Raw genomic sequence first — 25,651 nt, forward strand, 5'->3', positions numbered from 1 at the left:
GATTTTAACAGCAAGTCAGATAAATCATCAACACCTTGACCCCGCAGAATCATCCTTGCAGTAGCCAGGCAGTCAACTTGAACATCTGGAGCTGATCCAGATGCAGAGCCCCATCATCCAGCAAGTGATCTGAGAGAGGCAGTTCCCAACACGTTAGACTAAGTTGTTTTAGGAGGGAGAACCAGCTGCGGTTTGGCCAATATGGGATGACGGCTAGGACCCGCGCTCTGTCTGAACGGATCTTCTGGAGGACGCGGGGAATCAATGCGTCTGGAGGAAAAACAAACCAGACGGAAATCCCACTTCATGGACAGACCGTCCAGGAAATCTGGAGAATCTCGTCTGTTGAGAGAGGCGAAAACTGGAACTTTCCTGTTGCTTCTGGACGCCATCAGATCTATCTCCGGGAGGCCAAATCTTGACACCAGGGAGGCGAAGGTCCCCTTGGTTAGAGACCACTCTGCTTGTGACCATCTCGGCCGGCTGAGATCGTCCGCAATTGTATTGTCGCATCCTCTTATGTGTGTAGCTGATATGTCTGCCAGATGCTGCCGAGCCCAACTCATCAGAACAGAGCACAGAACCTGAAGGCTCCTTACCCGAGTACCCCCTTGCCTGTTTATGTATGCAACCGTCGTGGCGTTGCCCGACTGTATCCTCACTGCACGACCTTCCAACAGGGTTCTGAAGGCTACGAGGGCAAGAAGAACCGCTTTTAATTCCCGAAAATTGGATGAACGACGCGAATCTGCTGGAGACCATACGCCTTGTCGGAAGAGACAATTTAAATGGGCGCCCCATCCGATGCCGGAAGCATCCGTGGTAAGTATCACCCATTTGGGGGGGGGAACGAAAAGAAAGGCCTCTGGAATGTTTTCGAAGGCGTCCTCCACCAGGTAAGGTGGGATAAGACTTGACTTGCGTTTGTAACATCTAGATCCAGGTCTTCCTCTCGTCTTGACTAATTTCATAAAATAACCCATTGAAGGGGCCGCAGTTGGGCTCTTGCCCACTTGACCGCCGGGATGGATGCCTTAAGGAGACCAAGGATGCTCATGGATTTCCTGATAGTACAAGTTGGGTGTAACTGAAGGGACCTGATCTCCTTTTTGATCTTCTTGATTTTTGATGACGAAGAAAAAAAAACAAAACAAAAAAAAAGTTGATATTGAATCCACTCCTAAACCAAGGAACTGGATCCTGGTGGAAGGGATGAGGTTGGACTTCTTGAGGTTGATAATCCAGCCATGATTTTCCAGAAACTGCATTGTGGTGGCAAGGTCTGCCCGGAGTTTCCTTGGAGACTCGGCCTTGATGAGCCAGTCGTTGAGGTAGGGAACTATGTAAATCCCCTTTTCCCGCAGCGATGCAGTCAATGGACACAAAATCTTTGTGAAGATTCTTGGGGATGAGGATAGACCGAACGGGAGTGCCTTGCATTGGAAATGATGAACGACTCCACGAATTCGGATTGCAAACCTCAGAAATCTGAGGTTGGACTTCTTGAGGTTGATAATCCAGCCATGATTTTCCAGAAACTGCATTGTGGTGGCAAGGTCTGCCCGGAGTTTCCTTGGAGACTTGGCCTTGATGAGCCAGTCGTTGAGGTAGGGAACTATGTAAATCCCCTTTTCCCGCAGCGATGCAGTCAATGGACACAAAATCTTTGTGAAGATTCTTGGGGATGAGGATAGACCGAACGGGAGTGCCTTGCATTGGAAATGATGAACGACTCCACGAATTCGGATTGCAAACCTCAAATCTTCTGGAAGACTGAGCAATTAGGACGTGAAGGTATGCGTCCTTCAGGTCCAAGGTTGCCATGACGTCTCCCTGCTGAAGCAACTGGGCGACCGAAGATAAATTCTCCATCCGGAAGTGGCGATACGGTATGCACCTGTTCACTTTCTTCAGATCCAAAACGGGGCGAAAGGATCCGTCCAGTTTTGGGACTAGGAAGAGTCTGGAATACACTCCTTGGAAGTGTAGTGAAGCCTGAACCCTCTCTATGACTCCTTTTGAAAGGAGAGACAGGCAAGCCGAATGAAGTACCAAATTTTTTTAATTGGGATGGGTATGAGGAAATCAGGAACTGACTTCTGGGAAGTGACGAAAACCTGATCTTTTATCCCTCTGAAATGAGATCCCAAATCTACTTGCTGCACGTAGTCTGTTCCCAAACATGAGTGAACTGCCGCAGCCTTCCCCCTACTTTGTCAGAATTTTCTCTTTTCTTAGGACGATCCTGGAACTTTCGGTCTCTAAAAGGAACTCCGAAAATTCTGCGCTCTGGAAGATGCCTGAAAGGGCCTGGAGGTTTTAAATGGATACCTTCTATTCCATCTGGAACATTTATCCTGAGGAAGAGCCCTCTTAGTGTCAGACATTTGTTTAATTAAGTCGTCCAACGGAGCTCCGAACAATTTATTCCTTTCAAAGGATAAATCACAGAGTGATGCCTTAGAGGCCGAATCCGCCAACCAGGATCGTAACCATAAAGCTCTGCGGGCCACAGAGGATAAGCCCATATTGCGAGCTGAAGTCTTCACCATTTCCTGAGAAGAATCCGTAAGAAGACTATTGGACAATCTCAAATTCTTAAGTAGTTGAGAAATTTCAGAGTCTTGATCATCTGACTACAGCAGCTTTGGATTGGGCACCTGATGCTTGGAATATACGCCTGCAGGAAGTTTCAATCCTCCTATCCATCGAGTCTAAGGCCGGCGACTCCTCCGATGGGGATGGTTGTCTTTTTCGACAATTGAGCTATTTGGACGTCCACCTTAGGGGGCACATCCCAACGCTCAGCACTCTGGAGCTTGAAAAGGTGTTTAAAATGCTTGGCGAGAAAAACCCTCTTCCCCGGGTATTTCCATTCTCTTTCCATAAGAAGCTTCAGCTTGGGAAGAACAGGAAAGCCCTTAATTTCGTTAACCTCTTCGTCCGATACAATACGAGTCACCTCTTTGGTGAATTTCCGAAGTTCTTGGGGAGGAAAAACGGCCTCCTCCTCTGAACTGAGCGAAGTTGTAGAGCTTTAGGTCTGAGAGATTTCACCAGATAGCTCTGATCTGGAAGATGACCGAGATCTTTTGCGTTTGTGGGAGGACCTACTTGAAACCTTTGACTGGGCTTGAGCTGCAGAAACATGAGAAGCCTCAAAGGTCTGCGCTAGGTTTTCCTGGAACCATCCCAGGAAGGATTGCAAGTCTTTCTGCTTTTCTTTAAAAAGTTGCTCTGCCGCGCAGGCATTACACATCTTTTTCCTGCAGCCGTCAGGAAAAGGAGTAGCACACTCAGAGCAAGCTGCATGCTTTGACTTAAAAGTGGCCTTCCTCAGAGTGGGAGCAGGTTTCTTGTCTTTATCCCCTGGAGAAACCGGACTAGACATCTGGCAAAAGACAACAAATAGTGAGAGTAGAAACAACCCAAAAAATAATCTTCTGGAGGCAGAGAAAAAAAAAATGAAGGAAAAGATAAAAAATCTTACCTCCAAATCAACTGAACTGTGTGGGGGGGGCCGGTGACACGGTATCCTGTGCTGAACAATGCCCCTGCAAACAGACAGGATAATTTCAAACCTTTTAAAGGTTTTAATTTGGCGCCCTCCAGAAGATCCGATCCGCACATGCACAGTAGCGCGATCGGATCTTCAGTGGAACGCAACGCCACCCGGGCGTGCGTTCCACTTACTGCGCACAGCCGGAGAATAAAGCTGGTCCCTCCAAACCCCTCCGTAACTCAAACGCTACGGAGGGGACCTCGCTCTGCTCACCACCCGGGGAGCAATCAGAGGATGAAGACCCCCAGGCAGCAACCCGTGCGCCTCACCAGATTGAAGATTCTTCGGGGAAACATCCCCTGCCGTAGAAAACTGACTCATTCAGGGTAAGCCTGGCTTTATGGGTAGGGGGGAGGGTTCCTCTCTTTTAACCTTTGCTTTGCCGTAGCGTCTTCTTGTCCAGGAAGAGGCTTTACCCGATCGTACTGCCACTGTATTGAGGAGAAAAAAAAAAAAAAAAGAAAAAAAAAAAAAAAAAAAAAAAAAACTTTCCCCGCCCTCAAATTCTAGGTTTCCCCACATTTACATGTAACCAATCATTTACATATTTCATTGAACATTCTGAAATCTTGCGCTTATGGCATTGGAGAAGTGGAGTTTCATATCCCAGCCTAAATAGAAAACAAAGCCCAGAACTATTATCTGTAATAACCCAGAACTATTATCTGTAATAACCCAGAACTATAACCTTTGACATGAAACTACTACAAAGTAAAACATAGTACATTGCAAACAGCTAAGGACCAGAAGGGGTTAAACACTTAGACGACTTCGTTTCCAACAGGTGGCAGTGTCATCAAATAGCAGAACACCATCAAACCAGAGCGGAGCCTTGCTTCTCATCCTTTGGCGTACCTATATTTAAAGATAGAGGAAATACACAATGCTATATATTTAATATATGGACTCTTTGGTGTGGCAGACATCAAATTACCAAAGCGAGAAGTTAATGGTAAGTTTAGACCTACCATGACATAGTAAAGTCAGAATGACCTGCTGTGAGAAGCCATGCACACTTCCAGTGTACACAGAACAGTTACCATAGCAACAAAAGACCAAGGTAATTTATCCAATACCCATCAATCCTTCTTTCAGTATCTGTATGACTATTTCTCCCCAGTAAGTCATATTTTCCCTGTTAACCTCTGTCAGGATGGCATGAGAAGGCAGATACAGTACCTCAAGGAAGAAAAGACATTTTATTATGTTAGTTCTGACACACATTGCAGTCTCCCCAAAATAAAGATTTCCTTTACTTACCCATTCCTCAAAAAATTACACCGATGGACGTATTTGTGCTAAAATTTATTAAGATGACTATATCCATTTAAAGCGGGCACATTTATTAGAGCCCCATCAGGATTATCAGCACACACTCACAAGGCAGCAGTACAATCAACCCCACTGCAGTTAGAGCCGTACAATTCCTATAGCAGATCCTCAATCTGGTTGAAGACATTGCACATCCGATTGAGGATCTGATATCAGGTCAACACACAGGCAAGTTTATACCCTTTTTATTATAAGGGTCTTATCGCTTAAATTTAAATGCTTTATTATACTATACTTTTGAGAGATTGTATTTTTATATTATTTGCAGTTGTGCAGACACTATTTGGTATTGTTGGATTATATTCACATACTGCTTGAGAAAGTGTTACGATATCTCAGTTAATGCTACATTTTTCCAATAGAGGAATACAAACTTCACAAGGTGACTTGGTATTGAATATAATCCTGAACTCCTTATGCACCCGATATCAGGTTAAATACCCTTGCGTATCGATTGTACTGGAAGGAATAGGAGACCATATAACCAGCTGCGTATCTTGGATCCAAACAGTTCTAGAACAGTGAGGGATGAAATAAACATTCTTCCTATGAGGGAAAGATGAGAGTTGTGTCAGATTTAACAATAAGAGGAGATGCAGCACATAAAAACACATAACAGATGTCATTGAATCACACTACTTGCAAAATATATTTACCATCAACAGTCTCAACAAGCACAGGAATTGTTTAAATGTTTCCAGGCAGCAACGGGGCAAAAGTTAAAGTCCCAAATATAAAGGGTGGCGGCATAGTACCTGAAAGCCTGTGCCCCCCTTCTAATTCATTGCCAAGGTCTCCGAGGCATCCTCAGCATTGAATTAGATGGGGTCACAACATTTCAAGAAACCAATATTTCATTATGTCCGCGGAAGCTATAAATAGTTATGCCAATTCCCAATAGGAACACCAGCTGTGGATATACGGTATATTACATTCATGTACATTATAAGACTGGCACCAATAACAATAAAAACCCTGCGCGGCACAGTCTCAGTGAACTCTGTGAACACGGACTAAGAGCCCATTAAATAGCTCCCAGTAATCCTCAAGACGTAGGACAACTTAAATATACCACATAACCCCAAACACCGCCGAAGCGGCTGCGTTCCACGGCCACACCGCGACATCTCCGGCCGCACTTCCTGATTGTCACATGATCTGGATTACTGCCCGTCTTCCCCGCCTTGGCGCCTTTATTCACATTTGCGTAATGACGTCAGACAACGCGTCGGAGCCACGTCGCGGCGGGTTCATTACGCCTGCGCGTAGAGCGGCAAGATGGCGGACAGTGCGGAACTGAAGGTAAAGCGCAGCTGGAATTGCGGGACCGGGATCCCGCCCTGTGTTTATCAGGGGAATCCCTAAGTTGGTGTGTGTGGGTCCGAGATATCGGGGAGCTCAGAGAGGCGGGGATCGGAGCCGGGAGAGGCTAGCTTGGTATGAGGATGGGTGTTAGCGGTCGCTGTTATTGTTGGTACTTCATGGGGAGGAGGAGGAGGGGGTCTGGGGTATGAGGAGGATGAGCGGAGATAGGACCTCAGCAGCGACCCGCTCATTCAATGTCATTTATGGCCTGAGAGAAAATTGGCGAAGTCGTCGCTAACTGACAGATAATGGATGGCGATGGGATGATCGTGGTGATGATCACCGCCAGTGACACCGAGGACCCGGCTAGCGGTTAGTGGATGACCTGCTGGCTGCTCCTCCGAACACTTGTTTGAGGAAGGTACCAGACACTTGTCGCACCGCGGCTGCTGATGATGTGGTTTCTTGGGCCATTGTTTGTGTCTTTCCAAACTGCTTGAGGATTATTATTATTTCCTACACCCATTCCTGTCTGTCCGCTTCCCTCTCGCTCCCACCTCCCCCATCCTTTCTGTTCCCCTCCCCCACCCTTGGCTCAGCGTGGCCGTGGCTTTCCTCCCCAGCTCTTGTCAGGATAGACCCTGCAGGAAGGTGGTCGTGAGAGAAGGGGTAAGAGGCATGGGGGTTACTTGCTGTTACCGGCGTGTGGGTGATGCGGCTCTGTGAATACGGCTTGGGCTATCGCCGCAGGTCAGTGCGATGTACGGGGTCGTGCTGCTGTTGACATTGGAGATTTGCATGTTGGGGAAATGTTCATCTGTAGGTGATCGTAGGGCATGGATTCTTCCCTGGCCCATGTGACTCATCCAGCAATCAATATTATATATATATATATATAATACACACACATTTATAATAAGGAAGTGTTGCTTTACTGAGTGCTGGATATACTCCTGTGTGTTAATGTGTATTCATTTTGTGTGCTAACTGTTAATACATGGAGCAGCCTTCCATCGGAAGCGGTAGAGGTTAACACACGCGTGTGATGGGCATAAACTGATCCTGAATCTAAAACAAGATTAAGGACTGAGTCCGTACATCGGGAAAAATGGGCAGAATGGACGAGACAAACGGTTCTTATCTGCCGTCAGACTCTATGAAATTCAATTTATTGAATCCAAACTTTGTATCTATTATACTGGTCGCCCGGTATTTGCATTAGAAATCCCCCCCCCCCCCCCCCCCGTGGCACAGTGAGTTCATCAAACCTTTTTGAGATTTTTTTTTCGCGTTTATCTTTTGCGTTTCTCAAGTGTTGTTGTTTTCCTGTTTTTCTTCCAAGTTATTCTCTGTACATTTGACTAGTGATTAACGTTACTAATAGCCTCTTTCTCTAATTGTTCGCCTTCTGCCAGGGGGATCGAAATATTTTCTCCATGTGGCTGTTGTGTCCCTTAAGAGCAAGTGAAATTATTAGCGATGCATTTTATTATTTTTTTCACCCACTTTGGGCAGTTAAGCTCCCCTCCCCCCTTTAATATTAATTTTATTAGTGAAAGTTGAGGTTTCTGGTTTGCACTAATCACTAAACTCCGAATTGCCGGGTGAAGTTTCCTGCTTAAAATAGCCGCTGACTGATGTCATAGATCTCATCAATTTAGGACTAAATCTATTAAGGGTATTTTTCTGGGAATTAAAGCCATGATGACGGATGGAAGCGTTAGCAGCAAACTGCCTACATAACGGGCGTATGAAGCAGTGCAGGTTTTATGCAAGAAAAATGCATAATATTCATAAAATACAAAAAAAGCATCACTTTTTTTTGGATAAAATGTTTAGATCTGTTATCTGTGCTTATTTACAACGTACTTGTAATACCAAGTAACAAATTCTAAACGACTGCCCCATTTTTGGTTGGCAGCGGGGTATCTCGGGTGTGGATTTCCCCTAATATTACGGTCTTAACCCGTTCTAAGTCTGACCCGTTGGCTTTGAATCACTCTTGTTTTAGAACGCGAGTACCGAGCGCTTGTCTTTGAGTGAATGGCCGTGTTATATTTGTGTGCCGAGGTTTAGCGTCTGACCCCTGCCCTCCTTTGTACCGTAACATTGCGAGGTGTAAACTCATACACACCGTAAATGCTATAAATTCTCATTAAGGGGGAAACGCTTGATCGTTAAATATAGTAATCCATACAGCGCTGCGGTTTGGAATTGGAAGAAAAGGGTTTTGCTGACTGCATTAACTCAAATGATCAAATCGAGTGCCTCGAGGTTTATCGCCAGGCAGTAGGATAAGGGCTTGTATATGTTATCTGGCACATTGTAGTAAGTTAGACTTGGCGAGGGAAGCCCAGCTGGGTCCCCCCCCCCCCCTCGGTCTTGTGCTCCGCAGTGGCGCTTGGTCCCACCAAGGTATGACTGGCTTATAGGTAAGCAGGCTACTGTGCCGATGGGATGGACGGGTCGCATTGGATGTTTAAGGCCAACGACATGTTCATATGCATAGCCGTATATTTGCTGTGAATATTCTTTCTGCTTTTGGGTCAGAGCCTCCGTCTTGCAGTAGGTCGTCCTCTACTCTCTCCCCTATAAAACTAAATGTCCTCGCTGGGCTTAAGCTTGGGGAACATCACATGCCGATACGTGCATCTTAGCGGGACCGCTGCAGACGTGATCACTAAATGGATGTGGATAGGGAGGGGAAAGAGTTTGGGTCGGCAGCAACCAGGTGACATCTCGAGATCCATGCTCATGCGCGTATAATGCGGTGTGCTGCCGGCTGTAATGGTACGTATTCCTTGCGCGTCCTGTCGTGATGTAAAGGTTATCGTCCTCCTACCTGCTGCGTTGCGATGCTGCAAACTGGGTTACTGCGGCCAGTTTTTAACCCCTTCACGACAAAGCTTGTACATGTACGGGCTCACAATGCGTTGTCATTAATGGGTTTAAGGACAACTCATCCTTCAGTGACATTGGCTTCTGAAAAAGGGGTATAAAGGAAAGACCTTGTTGGCAGATAAGTCCATTTCTCCATCTACTCTACATAATTACGGGACGCCTCCTGGGTCCGGCAGATGCCATTTGAAACCGTACCTTTGGAATAAGAGTTGGCTGGGAAGCACTTGTGTTTGAGAGCCATCGGTGATTAATCTTTCGATTCCCAGGAGCTGAATAGTTCTGAGACCGTTACATATATTTTCACGTGGAGTGTTTACAGACTGACTTATATAAGCGGGTGATTTATTTCTATGGGTTTATACAAATAGGTCGTCGTCTTAGGAAACCTTCTCGTGGATGTGATCTCAGTAAGTAAACTGCATGGAGAGACGGCAAGCGCCAACACATCTCTAATGTCCATATAACACTCAAAAATACTCCCCAGAAGGGAGGAAAACAAGACACATTCTACGTATCATGCAGACTTACCTGAAGCATGTCTAACATAATTGGATCAAATCATTTAACCCCATGTATGCTCCATACACAGTATATTCAGATTCACATAACACTGACGTAACTATGAGAGAATATTCCGTTGCTAGCAAGCGAGAATGAATATACGACACAAAGTCATTACAAGGGAGTTTCGGTAACACGCTGACACTTGATATCCGTGTGGCATAAAAAAAAAGCCTATAAATAGTTAACTACTTGACTTGTTTAGCAATTTCCACGTAAATGCTGGGGAATGAAATTGTAGAGAAACATGAAGTTCTGTATGTTTAATGCCGGTGGATATGGCTTTAAAAGTCTGATTTTGTCTTTCCCATCTTGCGTACAGATAGTGTGACGCACAAATAATACATTATAACGGTTCTGACCTTAAATGTCTAATCGTAACCCACCTAACTTCACCTTAAACATAATACTTTACAACTTGGCCTGACCGTGAAGCCGTCCCGTTATTCGGTTGCCGTTTGCCAGCTTGTGGTAATTTCAGGATTTGGCCACCAACAGGTGTGTATCGAAGCAGGGGGATTGAAATATCAGGTAAATACGTCGGCTAGACTTTTTGTGCTTTTTATCAATTTATTACAAGTATTTTTTTTTGTTATTTCGATTGGTATCCCCTATTCCGGCCGCTATAAAGCATCTCGCTGGCTCCTAACTTCTACAGACGCAGCTTCCGAGAGGGTCGTCTTTGTGCCGTTTGTTAAATCCGTTTTACGGCTGACGCATCACTGAACTTGTGTGCTAGCGACAAACTAGTGTTGGTTTGTTGTCGCTGTACCAATATGTACATGCGCGTGTGAGCAGCAATAGAAGTCATGTTGATTTAGATTTTGAGAAAGCTGTCTATTCAGCATCTAGCAGAGGAAGTGCATGGGTCAGATGTTTGCTTAACGGAAAAGAAGGCATGCAATAGTGTGTATATATATATATATATATATATATATATATATATATATGAGTAGAGGTTGTAGCCGTATTAGTCCAGTGGTGTTAATATCAAATAACAGATGGAATAAGTATCTTGTGATAATACCTTTTTTATTGGACTAACAGAATTTTGGAATGACAAGCTTTCGGGGGCTCTTCTCCCTTTCTCAAGTCTAATGCATTTCTGAGCAAAACGACACATAGAATTCAATGTTGTGTGGCAGGGGAGGGGGGCTTACTACCCAGATCTGATAAGAGAGGGTGAGATGTTGTAAAAGTATGTGTCCCTCCAGAGGGTCGTAAATGTTCTGAGTGGGGAATTTTGAGGGGGGGTTTTAGCAGTGCTGAAGATAAATTGACAAAAAAAAAAAAAGAGAGAAAAAAAAAAAAAACCAAAAAAAACCCCATAAGATGCTAGTGCTCACATACAGGGAATAGGAGTGCAGTGATGAATATAGGGATGGGAATGTATATGTCTACACATGTTATCATATATACAGGTACATATAGATGAACATGGTGCACTTAAAAATACAGTACATATAGCAGGTGTAATTCCTACTGCACCCCTGTGGGACATCACTTCACCCAAAATGACCATTCTATCAAGGACCTAAAAATCAAAGTACTGAAAGGGGACTTCAGTAATACCAAAGAAAGACAAACATTTGAAGTCAGAATGATTCAACTATTCAACAGCAAGAGGACTCAATGCCAATCCCACTACACAGGTTTTACATAACCCCCCACCTGCTATATGTACTGTATTTTTAAGTGCACCATGTTCATCTATATGTACCTGTATATATGATAACATGTGTAGACATATACATTCCCACCCCTATATTCATCACTGCACTCCGATTCCCTGTATGTGAGCACTAGCATCTTATGGTTGTTTTTTTGGGGGTTTTTTTCTTTTTTTTGTTTTTTTTTTTTCTGTCAATTTATCTTCAGCAGTGCTAAACCCCCCCCCCCCCCCCTCAAAATTCCCCACTCAGATTCAGGATGGATTCAGGAAATCTGCTAGTCAGCGCTGTTTGTTTTACGGCCGTGTATCTTCTGTATAAGCTGGGATTCTTGGTATAGGGTTTGGAAGATCACATCTGTATTGTTTGGCGAGGGCAGCTATAGTGCAGTCAGTTCATAGTGTTTTAAAACGCTGTCAGCTAGTTACTAGTTTATAACATATAGCGGACATGGTTTTTTTTGGTTGTCTGTCACGTTTTAGTGTGTGTGTATACGCCAGTGGGTTTCACTTATCCGCTTGTTTGCCTTTTGATGTTACGGCGGTTATAAAGATGGAAATGACTGATTGCATGTCTGGAAGTTTAACCTACCATAACTTTCTTTCTTTTTTGTTTCCTCTCTACAAAGCAAATGGTTATGAGCCTTCGAGTTTCTGAGCTACAAGTACTGTTGGGATACGCCGGGCGCAACAAACACGGTCGCAAACACGAACTCCTCACCAAAGCCCTGCATTTGTTAAAGGCTGGCTGCAGCCCCGCGGTTCAAATGAAAATAAAGGAACTATACCGGCGGAGGTTCCCCTTGAAAATCCTCACTCCCGCAGACTTCTCTCTTCCCAGTGTGCACTCCAGCACCATGCCCGCCAACCTGTCTCCAACCTCCATTCCTCAGCTTTCGTACGACAGTCACCCTGCCTCCTCCCCGCTGCTTCCCGTCTCCCTCCTGGGACCCAAACATGAACTGGAGCTCCCGCACCTCACAACCAACCTGCACCCTGTCCACCCGGACATAAAGCTGCAGAAGCTGCCCTTCTACGACCTGCTGGACGAGCTCATCAAACCTACAAGTTTAGGTAAGCCGTGATCCTCGGCCGTTTGTGGGGGAAGCCCCTCTTGGTGCTCTGTGTTCAAGAGCTTGTGATTTGGAGTTATTACATGTGTCCAGGGCCCTTAACGTCTACTCGCATGTGTGCAGGTGGTTCAGTCCGTCGTGATCTGTGTCGATTAAAGTGCATTGTTGGTGGATCTTTCGCATTGGAGTACCCTGGAGATCTTACTTTGTTGGCTAGAGTTATGGCGTGTAAAGATGTATTACGTGTTTACTGGCAGCCAGATGTCCTGCGTTGGGACTTTATTCCTGTGCAGATCTTTACGCTATTCATTGCCTCTGCTTTCTGCAAAAACAGGACAGGGAAAAGCCATCAGGTGAATGGAACCTAAAATCGAGTGAGGTCTAAAGATAGCAGTATTCATGAGTTATGTTACTGACATGCGTTACACTTTTAAGGTTGTAAAGTTTGTGGAAATGCTTATAGGATGGCAGCCGCTCGTGGAAATGGCCTTCGGCTAGCAGGCTAAGTGGCCGTCTGCCAGCGCTTTAGTATATATATGTAGCCTGCAATTAACTTTGCCTATCACCAAGCAATGTATTAATTACCTTGATGGACAGATGTAGGTCATGGAAGGTGGAGTGATAATGTTGCTGATCATGCCCTGACCTGTAACGCTTGCTTGGAAGTGTGCTCGGAATGACCTCGATTGCTTTTTACTTTCATGGATCAGATTGACGAGGCGAGTGTCTTCTATCTCAACGAGAGGAGTATGCAAAGTTTGCTGGATGTTGATTGCCGTGTGTGTGTGTGGACGTTGATCCTTCGGGAAAGCGGTGATTTGGACACCTAGCTGAAATATTTTGGCACACATCATGTCAGCTGTGTTTTCAGGATTGTAGGTAGCCGTGGGGGGAGGTGCACTCTTGGTATCCATGACAACAGTTAAGCCTATCCAATTTCCCCAGCATGAGAGATCTGCAGACTCCTTTCTAGTGAGGTCATGTGGTCCTGTGGTTTGTTTATTGGCCAATACCAGATTGTTAGTGTGTATAATATATATATATATATATAGTCTGCCCATTTATTCATTTATTTCATATGGCCCTTGGTGCCGAAATGACTGACACATTCTGTCCTGTCGATCTTATCTTTGTGATTATGGCTTTGTTGTCCCCTCAGCCTCGTTGACGGAGTGATCTTATTAATCTCTCCCAGTATGATCTGCCTCTCCCAAATTTTTTTTTTTTACTTTCATAGCCTAATAAATCTATATTTTTATGGATTCTTTAAATATATACGGTATATCGTTTTATAAATTTTGTTATTGGGGAAGACTGATTTGGCAATAAGGATCTCCTGTTCCCTGTTTGTGTGACTGTGCTGGGCTGATAACCCCACGCCTTGGGCGCATCAGCCGGCTCCGTACAGTAGGAGAAACACTATGTGCCGTTCCTAGTCGCCTTGGTTTTGTTGTATTTGGATATGTTCCCATTTGTTTAAGATTATGTAGTATACTGAACTGTAAAATGTTACTGGAAAGGGGGCATATGCGATAAGAAAAGGAGGGGTGCGGTGGTTTAGTGTGGAAAAGGGATGAAGAAGCAAAGCATTTTTTAAATTCAAATTAGGATGTAGGCAGCTGGCTTTAGGAATGGTCCCCTTAATTATTATTTGTTTTATATAGCGCCATCAGATTCCGTAGAGCCGTACAATGGGCAGACAGGACATAACCAGTAGTATCTAACATAACAATTTGACTTACAGAAACAACAGATGCCATGGGTTTGTTTGAGTGATGTACAGCGCTGTGGAATATGATGGTGCTAATAAATAATGGCCATGGCTAGCATCCAGGGTAAGGGGCAGCAGACATAAAAATCAGGATTAGAGAGTGACCTCTTCACTGTGATTACCGTACTTAGATGTGGGAGCTTAAGGTGGAAAGGTCTATATTCAAAGGGTTGGATAATATTCCCAATGGACTAGGAAATGGGTAGGAAGATCAGTGGGAAGACAAGGTGTTCTATCACACCGTATGCAATCCATTCTGGAAGCGCAGAATCTAGTCTGAACCTAGAATGGAGTCGTTCTTCATAGAGCTGACAAGATGCTTGGAGGGCTAACAGTAGTACTGGAAGAATATGCACCAAACTTTTGTACAGGAAGCGTATGGTTTCCAAGGCAGTGACATCATAGTCTCATGCAGCTCATGTCATCCTCTGTTAATTCAATTTAAGATCATAAATGACCTCTGTAAGTGCCATATAAATCTACAGCAGCCATGCAGCACATGGGTTAATAAAGAGTTAGAGGCTCATCTCCCGAAATTAATCAATGTCATGCATGTCTAAATATAGTGCCTCCTGCTCTGCGAGATATGGTCCCACCCATCAGGACTCTCTGCACTCTTCTAAGGAATCCCTCCCCTCCCCCTTCTATCAGCACAGCACCTCCCCCACCACAGGAAGTACTCTTTACCCTCCCCCACCCATGCATGAAATGGACTCGAGCATCAATTTATTACTTCGAAGAAGAGAAAAAAGAAATTGCGTACATGCATTAAATGGGTGGCACCCTAAAAAACACACTAAACCAGAAACACCCAGCTGTGGCTCCCTGTGGAATGTGGGTGTAGCACGACTGCATGCCGTTTCATTAGACATTATTACAAATTACAATAAAGATTATTTCGGCGTTTCGCTGGACCACCTCAACCCAATGCCGTTTTGGCTATTGTCTAAAATGTGGGCTTGTTAATAAAGAATTCTCTTTGCCGGCCCCAGGCTGTTTATCTATGATCCCACCGTAAAGGGCCGCAGCATGCCAGCGTTATTAGGGACATTATGCAGAAGAGCCTTTACACTCTTAACCCATAGTAATTTTTGTTAGGAAGAAAAGCTCTTAGTAGCACATGGGGAAAAATTCTCTATTTTTATATAAAAAAAATCTACATGTCTGTAATGTTACCAGTGATGCTAACCATAGAATGCCGGACTGCTTAGTGGTACCTTTGTCATAACTCTATACGCCTTTAATACATCATTAATTCCATCCTTTGTCACAGTTTACTTAGTTCACGTTATATCATGTGTGCTGAGATTATCGCCATGTGACATGGCCCTTGGATGCAGATAACGTGGACTCCTACCTGCTGTGTAGGCTTCGTGGGTTGTGACAGATGGATACCAGCTTCTGCTAAAGAGACCATGTCGCTGAAATGCGTAAGAGACCTCTTCGGCCTTTTAAAACCAGCCAAGCATTGTAAAATGTCATGTTTATACGTTTATTTAATGGCATGCCTACAATACAGGGACCTTTAATACTTCTGCTGCTGTGAAGACTTTAAAAAGGGGCTTCTTACAACTTGTGGGTCATGCTTTACGAGTGTTTTTAAGGATCTGTTTTTGGTTAAAAATGCAGACGTAACATTCTGGTACTCGAAAACCTAGTTCTGTTTAGAAATTGCTTGGATATACTTTCTACTTTGTTTCAAACCCTCCAGTAGCCTCCTCCTTTTGGGTTTTTGAAGGCATCAGCAGAACATGTTCCTCAGGTGAGAGGTGGACAGCGTAATGAAAGTGTGTTCCTTTAAGGGGACCGGGCAATTATAGAATTATTGTGCTATTATATATATATATATATATATATATATACACTGTACAAAACATGTTTACGATAATACTGAGTGTGTTGCGTGTATCGAGCTTCTACATGGCTTGTGTATGTATGGAACGTGGGGGTAAGCGTGCTGTGGGTAAAATCTGCATCTAATGGACAATCGTAATTAATATAACAATAGGATCTGCGGTTAATTGGCCCCTGATTATTTATATAACTCCGTAATACTCGTTGGTGCTGTAACACAGGCATGACATAACAATTTGAACCTCTAGAAGTGACGCTAGCGGAGGCCCCTGCTCAGTGGTTTTCCATATTGGCACAAAATTGTTCCTTCAGGGTCAAGAAACGCGTCTGAAGGAGTTTAGAAAAGTCAGAAGTTAAAGGAACAGTCGCGTCAAACATATTCTTTTGACATCGCAAGTTATTTTTGCGTAAGTCTCCCTAACGATTCTGTGTTCTGCAGAGTGTTTCTACATGGAAGCGTTTAATATGATAATGCCGACAAATTGCTTCCTGAAAAAGATCTGATCATTACTGCTCTTTTAAAAAAAAAAAAAGCCTGAAAACACAATTACAATCAGTAAGGCCAATGCGGTTTCTCCCTGAAGCCTGGCAAAAAAAAAGGACATTATTGTCCTCCTCCAGAACTACACGGCTAGCCCAGCTGCATGTCTGTGGATATACGGTGAAGTATGGGGACTACGCAGTCATTAAAATTTACTATACATCTATTTTCCTGAAATTATGAACCGTCTCTTATCCCTCCCTTCCCCCAACTTAATTAAAACAAGATGTCTCATCTTCGAGTTAAGCATTATTATGGAAATATTTACATTTGGTGATTTCACTGCCGTGGTGGGAGCGTCATGCCTTTGTTTGGTTGTGCCGTGTATAAAGTTTCAAGAGTTCTGTGTAATGCAAACAGTATGTACATTATGATACTGTATAATGTGAACTACGGGGGTATCCACCAAGCCATGTGAAAATGTATTTTTATTTTTTAGGTTTTATACTTTGGGTTTAAATTCTTAAAATCATTAAAGACCCCCTTGGTCCTGCGTAGTGTTTCTGTGAGAGATGATATGCCCGTCTCCAGTGCCCCTTATGCATGGCGTCCATAAACCTGTGATTTCTGCCGGTAGCCCAGCATTGCTTCTCGCTGTGCCTCTCGGACTACAGAAACACAGACCTGTTAATGAGTCTGGCTTGGTTCATTGATCCTTCAAAGGAAGAGTCTGGTGTCCAAACCCCTCCCCCACCCCACATTTATAAATGCATATAACAGTTCTTCATTAGTAAAGTGCAGTTTGGCTCCTGCTTTCCTCCTATCGCCATTAAGCACACCAGTCCCTCTGAATGTAATGCGCGCGCAATATTTATTGCATGGATACTCTGACCCTACATGCTCACACCAGCCTTGTTTGTGATACAATACAATTGACAGGCACTAAAAAAAAACAACAAAAAAAACACACTTATTTTGTATACTATGCCTGAATAGTGCTCCCTTTACCGAACCCCGGGGTAGAGGCTTCCCTACAGTCAAAGTGGGGACATTATCTCAGGATACATAGTTTCGTTTGGGGACGTGGTAAGAAATATGTTTAGAAAGGTCCTACTTTTACAATTCTATATCTAGAACACTATCTAAAGCAGCTCAGAGTATGAAGAGCTCGATGCCATGAAGCTCTTGTCTTTATGGGACTAGATTTTAACTTTTGAAGATGAGGTGGGGTTGGGGTAGTTGTGTTCTTGAAATCGGCCAACGCCAGAAGACTGTCATCCATGACGCTTGACTTTGTTCCACTGCATGTGCATAACTTTTTGTGCTATAGTAGTGACTTATATGACCAATTGTCCTCATTAACAAAAATAAATCTAAACTGGATGGTAGAATTGTGGGAGTCCACAAAAGGAATTCACAAATCCCAGGTAGCCATGCCTTCTAGGTTTTTTTTTTTTGGTATGGCTCTTCATTTTGTGACATTTTATATTGACCTCATGGGTGCCCCATGTTTGTCTCTCTGCCATTAAACTTCTAAGAAGGCTGATGCATTGGAATGTATGGATGTATGTAATAGCGGTTTGTTTGTATAGAAAGCAGGAGGCAATTAAGAAGATTTAATTGTTCACAATGGAGCGGTGAGGCTGGTGTGAAGGCTGTCACCAAGTGAGAGATTGCAGCCTCCATTCTCGTGGACCTGCAAGCTGAGCGGGTTAACAAAGATATCACTGGTGTCTCATTGTTCAGCAATAAAGCTCAACTCCACCTCCTATTTCCTGTTTTCTACAGCAATTAAAATAATAAAAAAGTGACAAAAAGCAGCCAATCAGGAGCAGGATGTCATCTTGATGCTGGGATGTGCCATAATAATCTAAGGTATACTACAAACTAGAGATGGGAAGGTCTGCAAAAAATGGAAATATTGGGGGGGGGGGGGGGGAGAAACAGGTCTTTGTTCAAAGTAATTTGTTTGGGTTTTTTATGGGTGTGGAATAGTTTTTTGGGTTTTTTTTTTACAATGATAAATAATGTTTATCAGCATTCAAACTATATTTCATGAAGACTTTTATAATATAAGATGCACAAATAATGCCAGTTACTTCACTTCTTCATTTGTAATTTGTTCTAAGGACAAATCTGATTGGGCGATCTGGTTTTGTTCATTTATTTTGTTGCATTTGAGGGAATGGGTTACCTATTCTCGTGTATAGTTGAAATGTTCTTAACATATACAGACCTTGTTCCATATTTGCAACAAAAATAGTTTTAAAAAGCAAATTTATTTACTGAATAGGCTGTACTTTTTCTTTCAAGCGTGATACTTTTAAATACACTGCATTTCATGATCCCAGTGTAACAAAATAAGGCTTCATTTGTAAAACCTAGTAAAACTACTCCACTCTGTTTTTTTCCATGGCTTCAAAATTTCTGGAAATTTTACATCTCTACCACAAACGTATAGCTCTACATTAGAGGATGCTTACTGCCTTTTGTCTGTATGGTAAATTGTGACTTTCGGTTTTTCTCAGTAGTACCAGCTTTGTGCGTTTCCTTGTTGTCTGAATGCCTCGCTCATTTGTTGGGTACTTTTGATTTATTTTTTATATACGGTCCATGCTGCTCTTCTCTTTAGTCTTGTGTTTGTAATGTTGAGTCGGTAGTTATTTCTCTGCAGTAGCTTTGTGGTGGCTTTTGCAGTTGGAAGCTTGGGGTAGTGCGGGAGGTCAGACTTGTTGCAGTATTTCCGGTAGTACCATTGGTGCCCAATCCAATGTTGAACATAGAGGAGTAGTGACTTCCATTAGTGAATGCCACCCACCTTCATATGTAGGTAAAGGGACTTGGGTAGAATTGACCTTTTGCCTTGATGTTTGGTCTTCCAACCGATATCCACATATGTTGATCTATACATATAGTTTTACCTATGGATTGTGACTACTGCTCTTGGCCTACGCAGGGGAGATCTCCATGCATTTGTTCCTCGGTGCGCTCGGAGTGGACAGTCTTGTTAATGAAATTGTATCTCAAAATCCCTTGATAATAAGAACTTCCTCTTGATAAATTGCACACCATTCCAGTTGTATCAATTAAAGTATTTATTTCCATATGTATAATTTTATATTGTCTGTGAAATGCGCTTAGTCTTTCTGTTGTATAATAACTGTTTATGGGTTGAGGACAATGTCAGCCTTGTTCTACTGCCCTCTACTTCTCTTATATCCAGGGGCTTATGATTTATTATGCAGTTTGCTGGGCACAGGTGTAAGTGTTACAGGCGTGTAATGTATAGCTATGTCCCTGGGCAATAGTAGCAGGTCACGTACACCGTTATGTATCTCGGGAGATGTTTAGAAGTTGCTGCAAAATGGTAATAAAGGCTATGTAGAAACATTCTTATTTGAGTATGGGGGGGGGGGGTTATGGCGTGGTTCATTGCTCGGTTTTCTGACCTGTTTTTTGTTTCTTTCCAGCCTCGGACAACAGCCAGCGCTTTCAAGAAACCTGCTTTGCTTTTGCATTAACGCCACAACAAGTCCAACAAATCAGCAGCTCGATGTAAGTCGCCCTCTCCTTCCCTCTGCTATCTGCCCTGCCCCCACTCCTCATCATTCCATTCCCCATCCTCCCACTCTCACTTGGCAGCTCCACATCTCCTAATAGAATCAGTGTGCGAGGGCTAGAGTTACATCTGTGGCTGAAAGATAATTAAGGGTTGTATTTCTAAGGAAACAAAGTGGGATCCTGAACAGGCAGCATTAAATGATTTCCTCACAGGTTCTGACTGTCCTTTGGTGTCTCGTGTTTTACAAAGAGACTTTTTCCCATGTTTTAAACCTTAATGTCCATTATTTCGCTTAACGATTTACTGGCAGAGGATCAGGAGAAAAATCCCATTTTCCTCTCAGGCTTCTCTTCTGCATGGATGTTGTAGGGAAGAGAGATTACGCTGACATACCTTTTCATTTTTTCATCAGGGATATCTCGGGGACAAAGTGTGACTTCACTGTACAAGTGCAGCTCAGGTGAGATGCCCCAGAATGTGCCTCTTATCCACCGGTTAATGTAGAGTTCAATCAGTGAATCGTGACCTTCATGGCCAAGAGGGATCAGGCTAAAGGCTCCTCAGTACTGACCACATTTGTTGTCTTCTCCTTCTTGCAGGTTCTGTCTATCTGAAACCAGCTGCCCTCAAGAAGATCATTTCCCACCCAACCTGTGTGTGAAAGTCAATGGCAAACCTTGTAACCTGCCTGTAAGTGTTCTTTACTTGAACTTGGGCTCCCTCTCTTCGGTGGCCGCATTGCCCATTTCCCCCCCCCCCCCCAGGGCACACAATGGTAGCGCGTGTGGCTGACCAGCTCGTTTAAAGTGTTGTCCTAATACCCTCCCTAAACCAAAATGTGCTCTTCTTTTGAAATGAAATATATCCTCTATTGCAGGGTTATCTTCCACCAACCAAAAATGGGGTTGAACCAAAGCGACCAAGCCGACCAATTAACATTACCTCACTTGTGCGACTGTCCACCACCGTTCCCAACACAATTGTGGTTTCTTGGACAGCAGAAATTGGAAGAGTAAGATTGCTGTCCCCCCCCCCCATACGTTCTTAGCGTTCTGTCATATAGTGCCTACTTACAACAAAAAGCAGTGTATACAGGAATGTACCATAAAAGATACTAAGAACGTATTTGTATACGGCGGGCCACCTCTTCCTGATTGTTCGATTAGTTTCTAAGTCTTGTGTGTATTCTGGTACTTCCCCGGCGGTTTCTTTTTGAAGTGCTGCACTGAAGAACAGCGCTAAGAGTGCCCCCTAAAGGGTTTACGTTTAAAAGCTATGGTAATTGTTCCTGGGCATAGAAGTTTTGGTTTTTTTTCACCATGGTGTATTTTTTTTTCTCTTGTTCTGGGATCTGACCCTTACTATAAATCTTTTCATAGAATTTTTCATTGGCTGTATATCTGGTCAAGCAACTGTCGTCGGCCATCTTGTTGCAGAGGCTACGGGCGAAAGGGATCCGCAACCCAGACCATTCCAGAGCGCTCAGTAAGACTGCTGTTTGATACCTTCCCAGGCACACTCTTTTGTTATTGCTGGGCATTCTTTATGTTAAAACTTAATTTAATAAAGCTAAAGTAGTCCATATAACTAAGGCAGGGGCGTCCAACCTGCGACCCTCCAGCTGCTGCAGGACTACATCTCCCATACTCCTCAGCCAGCCCCTTCGATGAAAGAGCACTATGGGAGATGTAGTCCTGCAGCAGCTGGAGTGCTGCCGGTTGGACACCCCTGAACTAAGTGGTAGTTTTGTAGCGGGACTCAAATCAACTCAAGTAGGTTTTTTTTTTGTTTGTTTTTGCTCATTACAATTTTATATTGAACCGTGTGCCTTTCCATTCCTCTCCCCTGATTTGACTTATTTGTGTACAATGTTTCTGTAGTTAAGGAGAAGCTCACAGCTGACCCAGACAGCGAAATTGCCACAACCAGTTTAAGAGTTTCCCTCCTGTGTCCGGTAACTACGTCTCTTTTTTTATTTTTCCTCTTATGCGTAGAAATAGTGTATTGTTGCTGTAGTTTCTCAGAGCTTTCTTCATCTTAGTGTTTTATTTTTATCACTTTCGATTTTGCCAACGTTGAACCTTTTGCTATAATAGACTGGGATTACCCTATTTTTATACAGATCCGAAGGTACATATTAGTAATTTTGCCTGGTTTAAGTTGTCAAGAGTTTCTTTTTGCTGATCCAGCGTTTGTAGAGTAAAGATGAGGGGACTTGGACGTTTTTTTTAATCCACTTTTTCACATCCTCAGCTTGGCAAAATGCGCCTGACCATCCCCTGCCGATCGCTGACCTGTTCGCACTTGCAGTGTTTTGATGCCACACTCTATATACAGATGAATGAGAAAAAGCCCACTTGGGTGTGTCCGGTCTGTGACAAGAAAGCCCCCTATGAGCATTTAATTATCGACGGGTGAGCGGATCGTGTGCAGTAAAATATAGGCTAATTCAGTAACAAATTAAAACATGCATGGAATAGGCATAAAGCCATCGTGATCTGACGACTGATCAAGTCTACATCAGGAAAAATGGGCAGACTGGGTGTGCTGAATGGTTCTTATCTTCCATACTATCTGTTTGTCACCCCATTCCACCTTTTAAAAGTAGATTATCATCCCCTTAGCCCCTGCTAAACCCAATGGTAAGAGCTGGAAGGTGAGGCACTTTAACTCTGACTTTAAGTCTCACGCATTCAGTGAAACATGCTAGGCAACGCTGATAATGTGATGTCATCTTCTGAAGTTATGTTTCAGCAAATGTTTTAAACCAGTTTTTTCCTTAGTTAGGGATCATTATCATTAAGCCTTACAGAGCAATACAGAATTTCCGTGCATCGCTCTACAGTGGTAGCCTAGCCATGGGTCACCCAACTGTGTATTTACTATCTAGCTTTTCAGGGTTTCAGGAGAAAGTCCCCCAATCAGAGCAGTCTGAGGGACAGATAAGGGTGTGGATGATCTTAGTCTTGGCGTGTATGGTGTAAATTTAATACCAGATATAATTGTGCACTATCCGCTCTATTACCCATTTTAACGCTATTCATTTCTAATATGTTTCAGTCTTTTTATGGAAATACTAAAGTGCTGCATAGACTGTGATGAGATCCAGTTTAAGGAAGATGGGTCTTGGGCTCCCATGAGGTCAAAGAAGGAAGTACAAGAAGTCACAGCTTCTTATAACGGAGTGGAGAGTGAGTGCAGGGAACGGGAGATCGTTTGAGTTTACTGAATCCTGTAGTAACTATATAGAGCTGTCACGTAAATGTGTATTGAGTTTTCATCTTATGTCTTGGTTTTTCCACTGTAGTTTCCAACCTTTCAGCCATGTTGGTAGCCTTTACAAAATTAAAAAATATATAGGAACAGCAATCGCCTTTTAGATGTATTGGTACTAAAAACCTTTTGTGTAGAGCAGCTCCTAAGCTTTGTTACGCGTGTGGTGTTTCAGGTGGATGCATCAGCAGCACAGTGGAGCACCAGGTGAGCTCTCAGCAGTCAAACAAGAACAAGAAGGTGGAAGTGATTGACCTGACAATAGACAGCTCATCTGAGGAAGAGGAGGAGGAACCCTGCTCTAAGCGGAGCTGCCCGTCCATCACGCCGGCATCTCCATTGAGCAATAAAGGGTGAGAATTGGCTGCAAATACCAGTACAAGCTGGTACGAGTGCCCCAAAACCACCATGCCCGATAAACTGGGGGTGCTCCTTAGAAGGGGCCTGTACTCTTTTTGTCCTAGGTTACCCAGAAAAACACAATTTTCGTGCCTGCTCTAAAGATTAATTGTTATTATTAATGCTACTTTGATTTCCTTAAAGGTCACAACATTGTTCCTTGTAAAAACATGTAATTGACTCCCCCTTTAAACAGTACTTTTAAATTACAATCTGCGAATTTATGACCTGGTTAATGTGGGAAAAAAAATCTGAATTTTCAAGGAACTAAGATGTTTAACACATCATGACGTAACACTACCAGCTTAACCTGAGAATCTTTCTTATACGTATAGTGCGCTATGGCACCAAGGTTGATCCCTACTACGAATGTTTGAAACTTTGGGCGTGTGAAATACTTATTTCTCATGAGATCGTGCCTTCTGACTGCTGCCTTTCTCTCTGTTTTCCATCCCAGTATGGTCAGTATCCCACACCAGGCCTCTCCTATATCTCGGACACCCAGTCTGCCTGCTGTGGATTCTACTTATATCAACACCCCTATCATTCAGGACTACAGGCATCCCTTCCACATGACACCCATGCCTTATGACTTGCAAGGTAGAGACCATATTTTCTGTAAAGTTTCTGGGGGTTTCAGTAGGCTGAAGGGGGTGAGACGCTCATTAGGGCTTAAAGGTCTCAAAGGGCCAGTCTCTGTATGTTTCACACTGGTGTGATATTTGTTATATTTGAATTGACAGTATATATCACTATGAACTATTAAATTCTATAATACACTGACTGTTAGGCGTAATTAGCTATATAAGTGTAATGCACACTGTCCAAAAGTAAGGAAACATTGGGAGGGTATTCTTGATGATTTACAGTAGACTGTAAGTTTTGTCTTTCTCTTTTATAGGTCTTGATTTCTTTCCATTCCTTTCCGGAGATAACCAGGTGAGTGTGTGTATTTTTCCTTTTCTTTTGGTCTCCTCATTTGTAAGAGGATAATCGATGGTTATACTCCATTGTCTCAGTTGAATATCTGCTTCCCATCTGTTATTTCCATCACACTGTATGCTAGGTTGCAATGGCGTTTGCAGGGCTGCCATCGCGATTCCGGTGTAGCGGGTGATATGAGGCGCCCGGCGTGTGCACGCTAGGTGTACGTGATTCGCGATGGCAGTATGTGTGTGTGTATACTGTAGTGTCAGTGTGTATATGTATAGTGCTGGAGTCGTAAATATATGTTGATGTATGGCAAGGCTTGACAAACCCTGGGCCCAGGTTGGGTAATAAATAAAAATAAAAACATGATTAGGAAAAAAACAGCTGGCTCCTAGATCCAATCCAGATCTGTCCACCTTACTTTCTCCGATTTGTTGGGCGAATTCCTGACTTGAAGCTCTACTTTTTTTCTGTACAGCATTACAACACCTCCCTGCTGGCAGCGGCGGCTGCTGCGGCCTCCGAAGAAACCGATCTGCTTCACTCTTCCCGCTTCTTCCCTTACACCTCTTCGCAAATCTTCCTGGACCAGCTAAATGCGGGGGCAAGCGCTTCTCTCCCAGCAACTAACGGAAGCAACAGCGGCAGCAACAGCAGCCTGGTGTCCTCAAACAGTCTACGTGAGAACCACAGCACGGCCAGCCGGGGGCCAGCAGACAGTTCGTCTCTCTATGGCATCATCCCAGACGTTATCTCTTTGGACTGATGAACCAGGACCCTAAACCCTGTATCACCCGATTCCTTTATTTTATTGTTTTATAACGGAAATGCTAAAACAAATCGAACAGAAAAAAAACACAAAAAAAAACAAAAGACATGTACAGAGAACAGAACTATATTTTCAGTTTTACTTTTGTATATAAATCAAAGACTTTACTCATCTGGTAACAGAGATATGGACCCACCTCTTCCCCCTGC

At 43.5% G+C, this 25,651-nt stretch overlaps 1 protein-coding gene across 1 annotated transcript; it reads left to right on the plus strand.

Annotated features, from left to right (window-relative positions):
- Positions 1 to 6,148: 6,148 nt before the first annotated feature.
- On the plus strand, positions 6,149 to 25,439 carry LOC149300096 (E3 SUMO-protein ligase PIAS1-like). Its single transcript, XM_089485594.1, has 14 exons — positions 6,149 to 6,196; positions 11,960 to 12,404; positions 19,980 to 20,064; positions 20,484 to 20,531; positions 20,671 to 20,761; positions 20,949 to 21,083; positions 21,451 to 21,556; positions 21,952 to 22,025; positions 22,325 to 22,485; positions 23,132 to 23,262; positions 23,520 to 23,697; positions 24,201 to 24,343; positions 24,645 to 24,682; positions 25,152 to 25,439. Exons 1-14 carry the CDS (start codon positions 6,173 to 6,175, stop codon positions 25,437 to 25,439), a joined length of 1,947 nt encoding a protein of 648 aa, XP_089341720.1. The 5' UTR covers positions 6,149 to 6,172.
- Positions 25,440 to 25,651: the final 212 nt, after the last annotated feature.

This window comes from Sceloporus occidentalis, unplaced genomic scaffold (assembly GCF_023333645.1).
Source record: "Sceloporus occidentalis isolate IW3139 unplaced genomic scaffold, rSceOcc1.0.p SCAF_26, whole genome shotgun sequence".
Classification (NCBI taxonomy): Eukaryota; Metazoa; Chordata; class Lepidosauria; order Squamata; family Phrynosomatidae; genus Sceloporus; species Sceloporus occidentalis.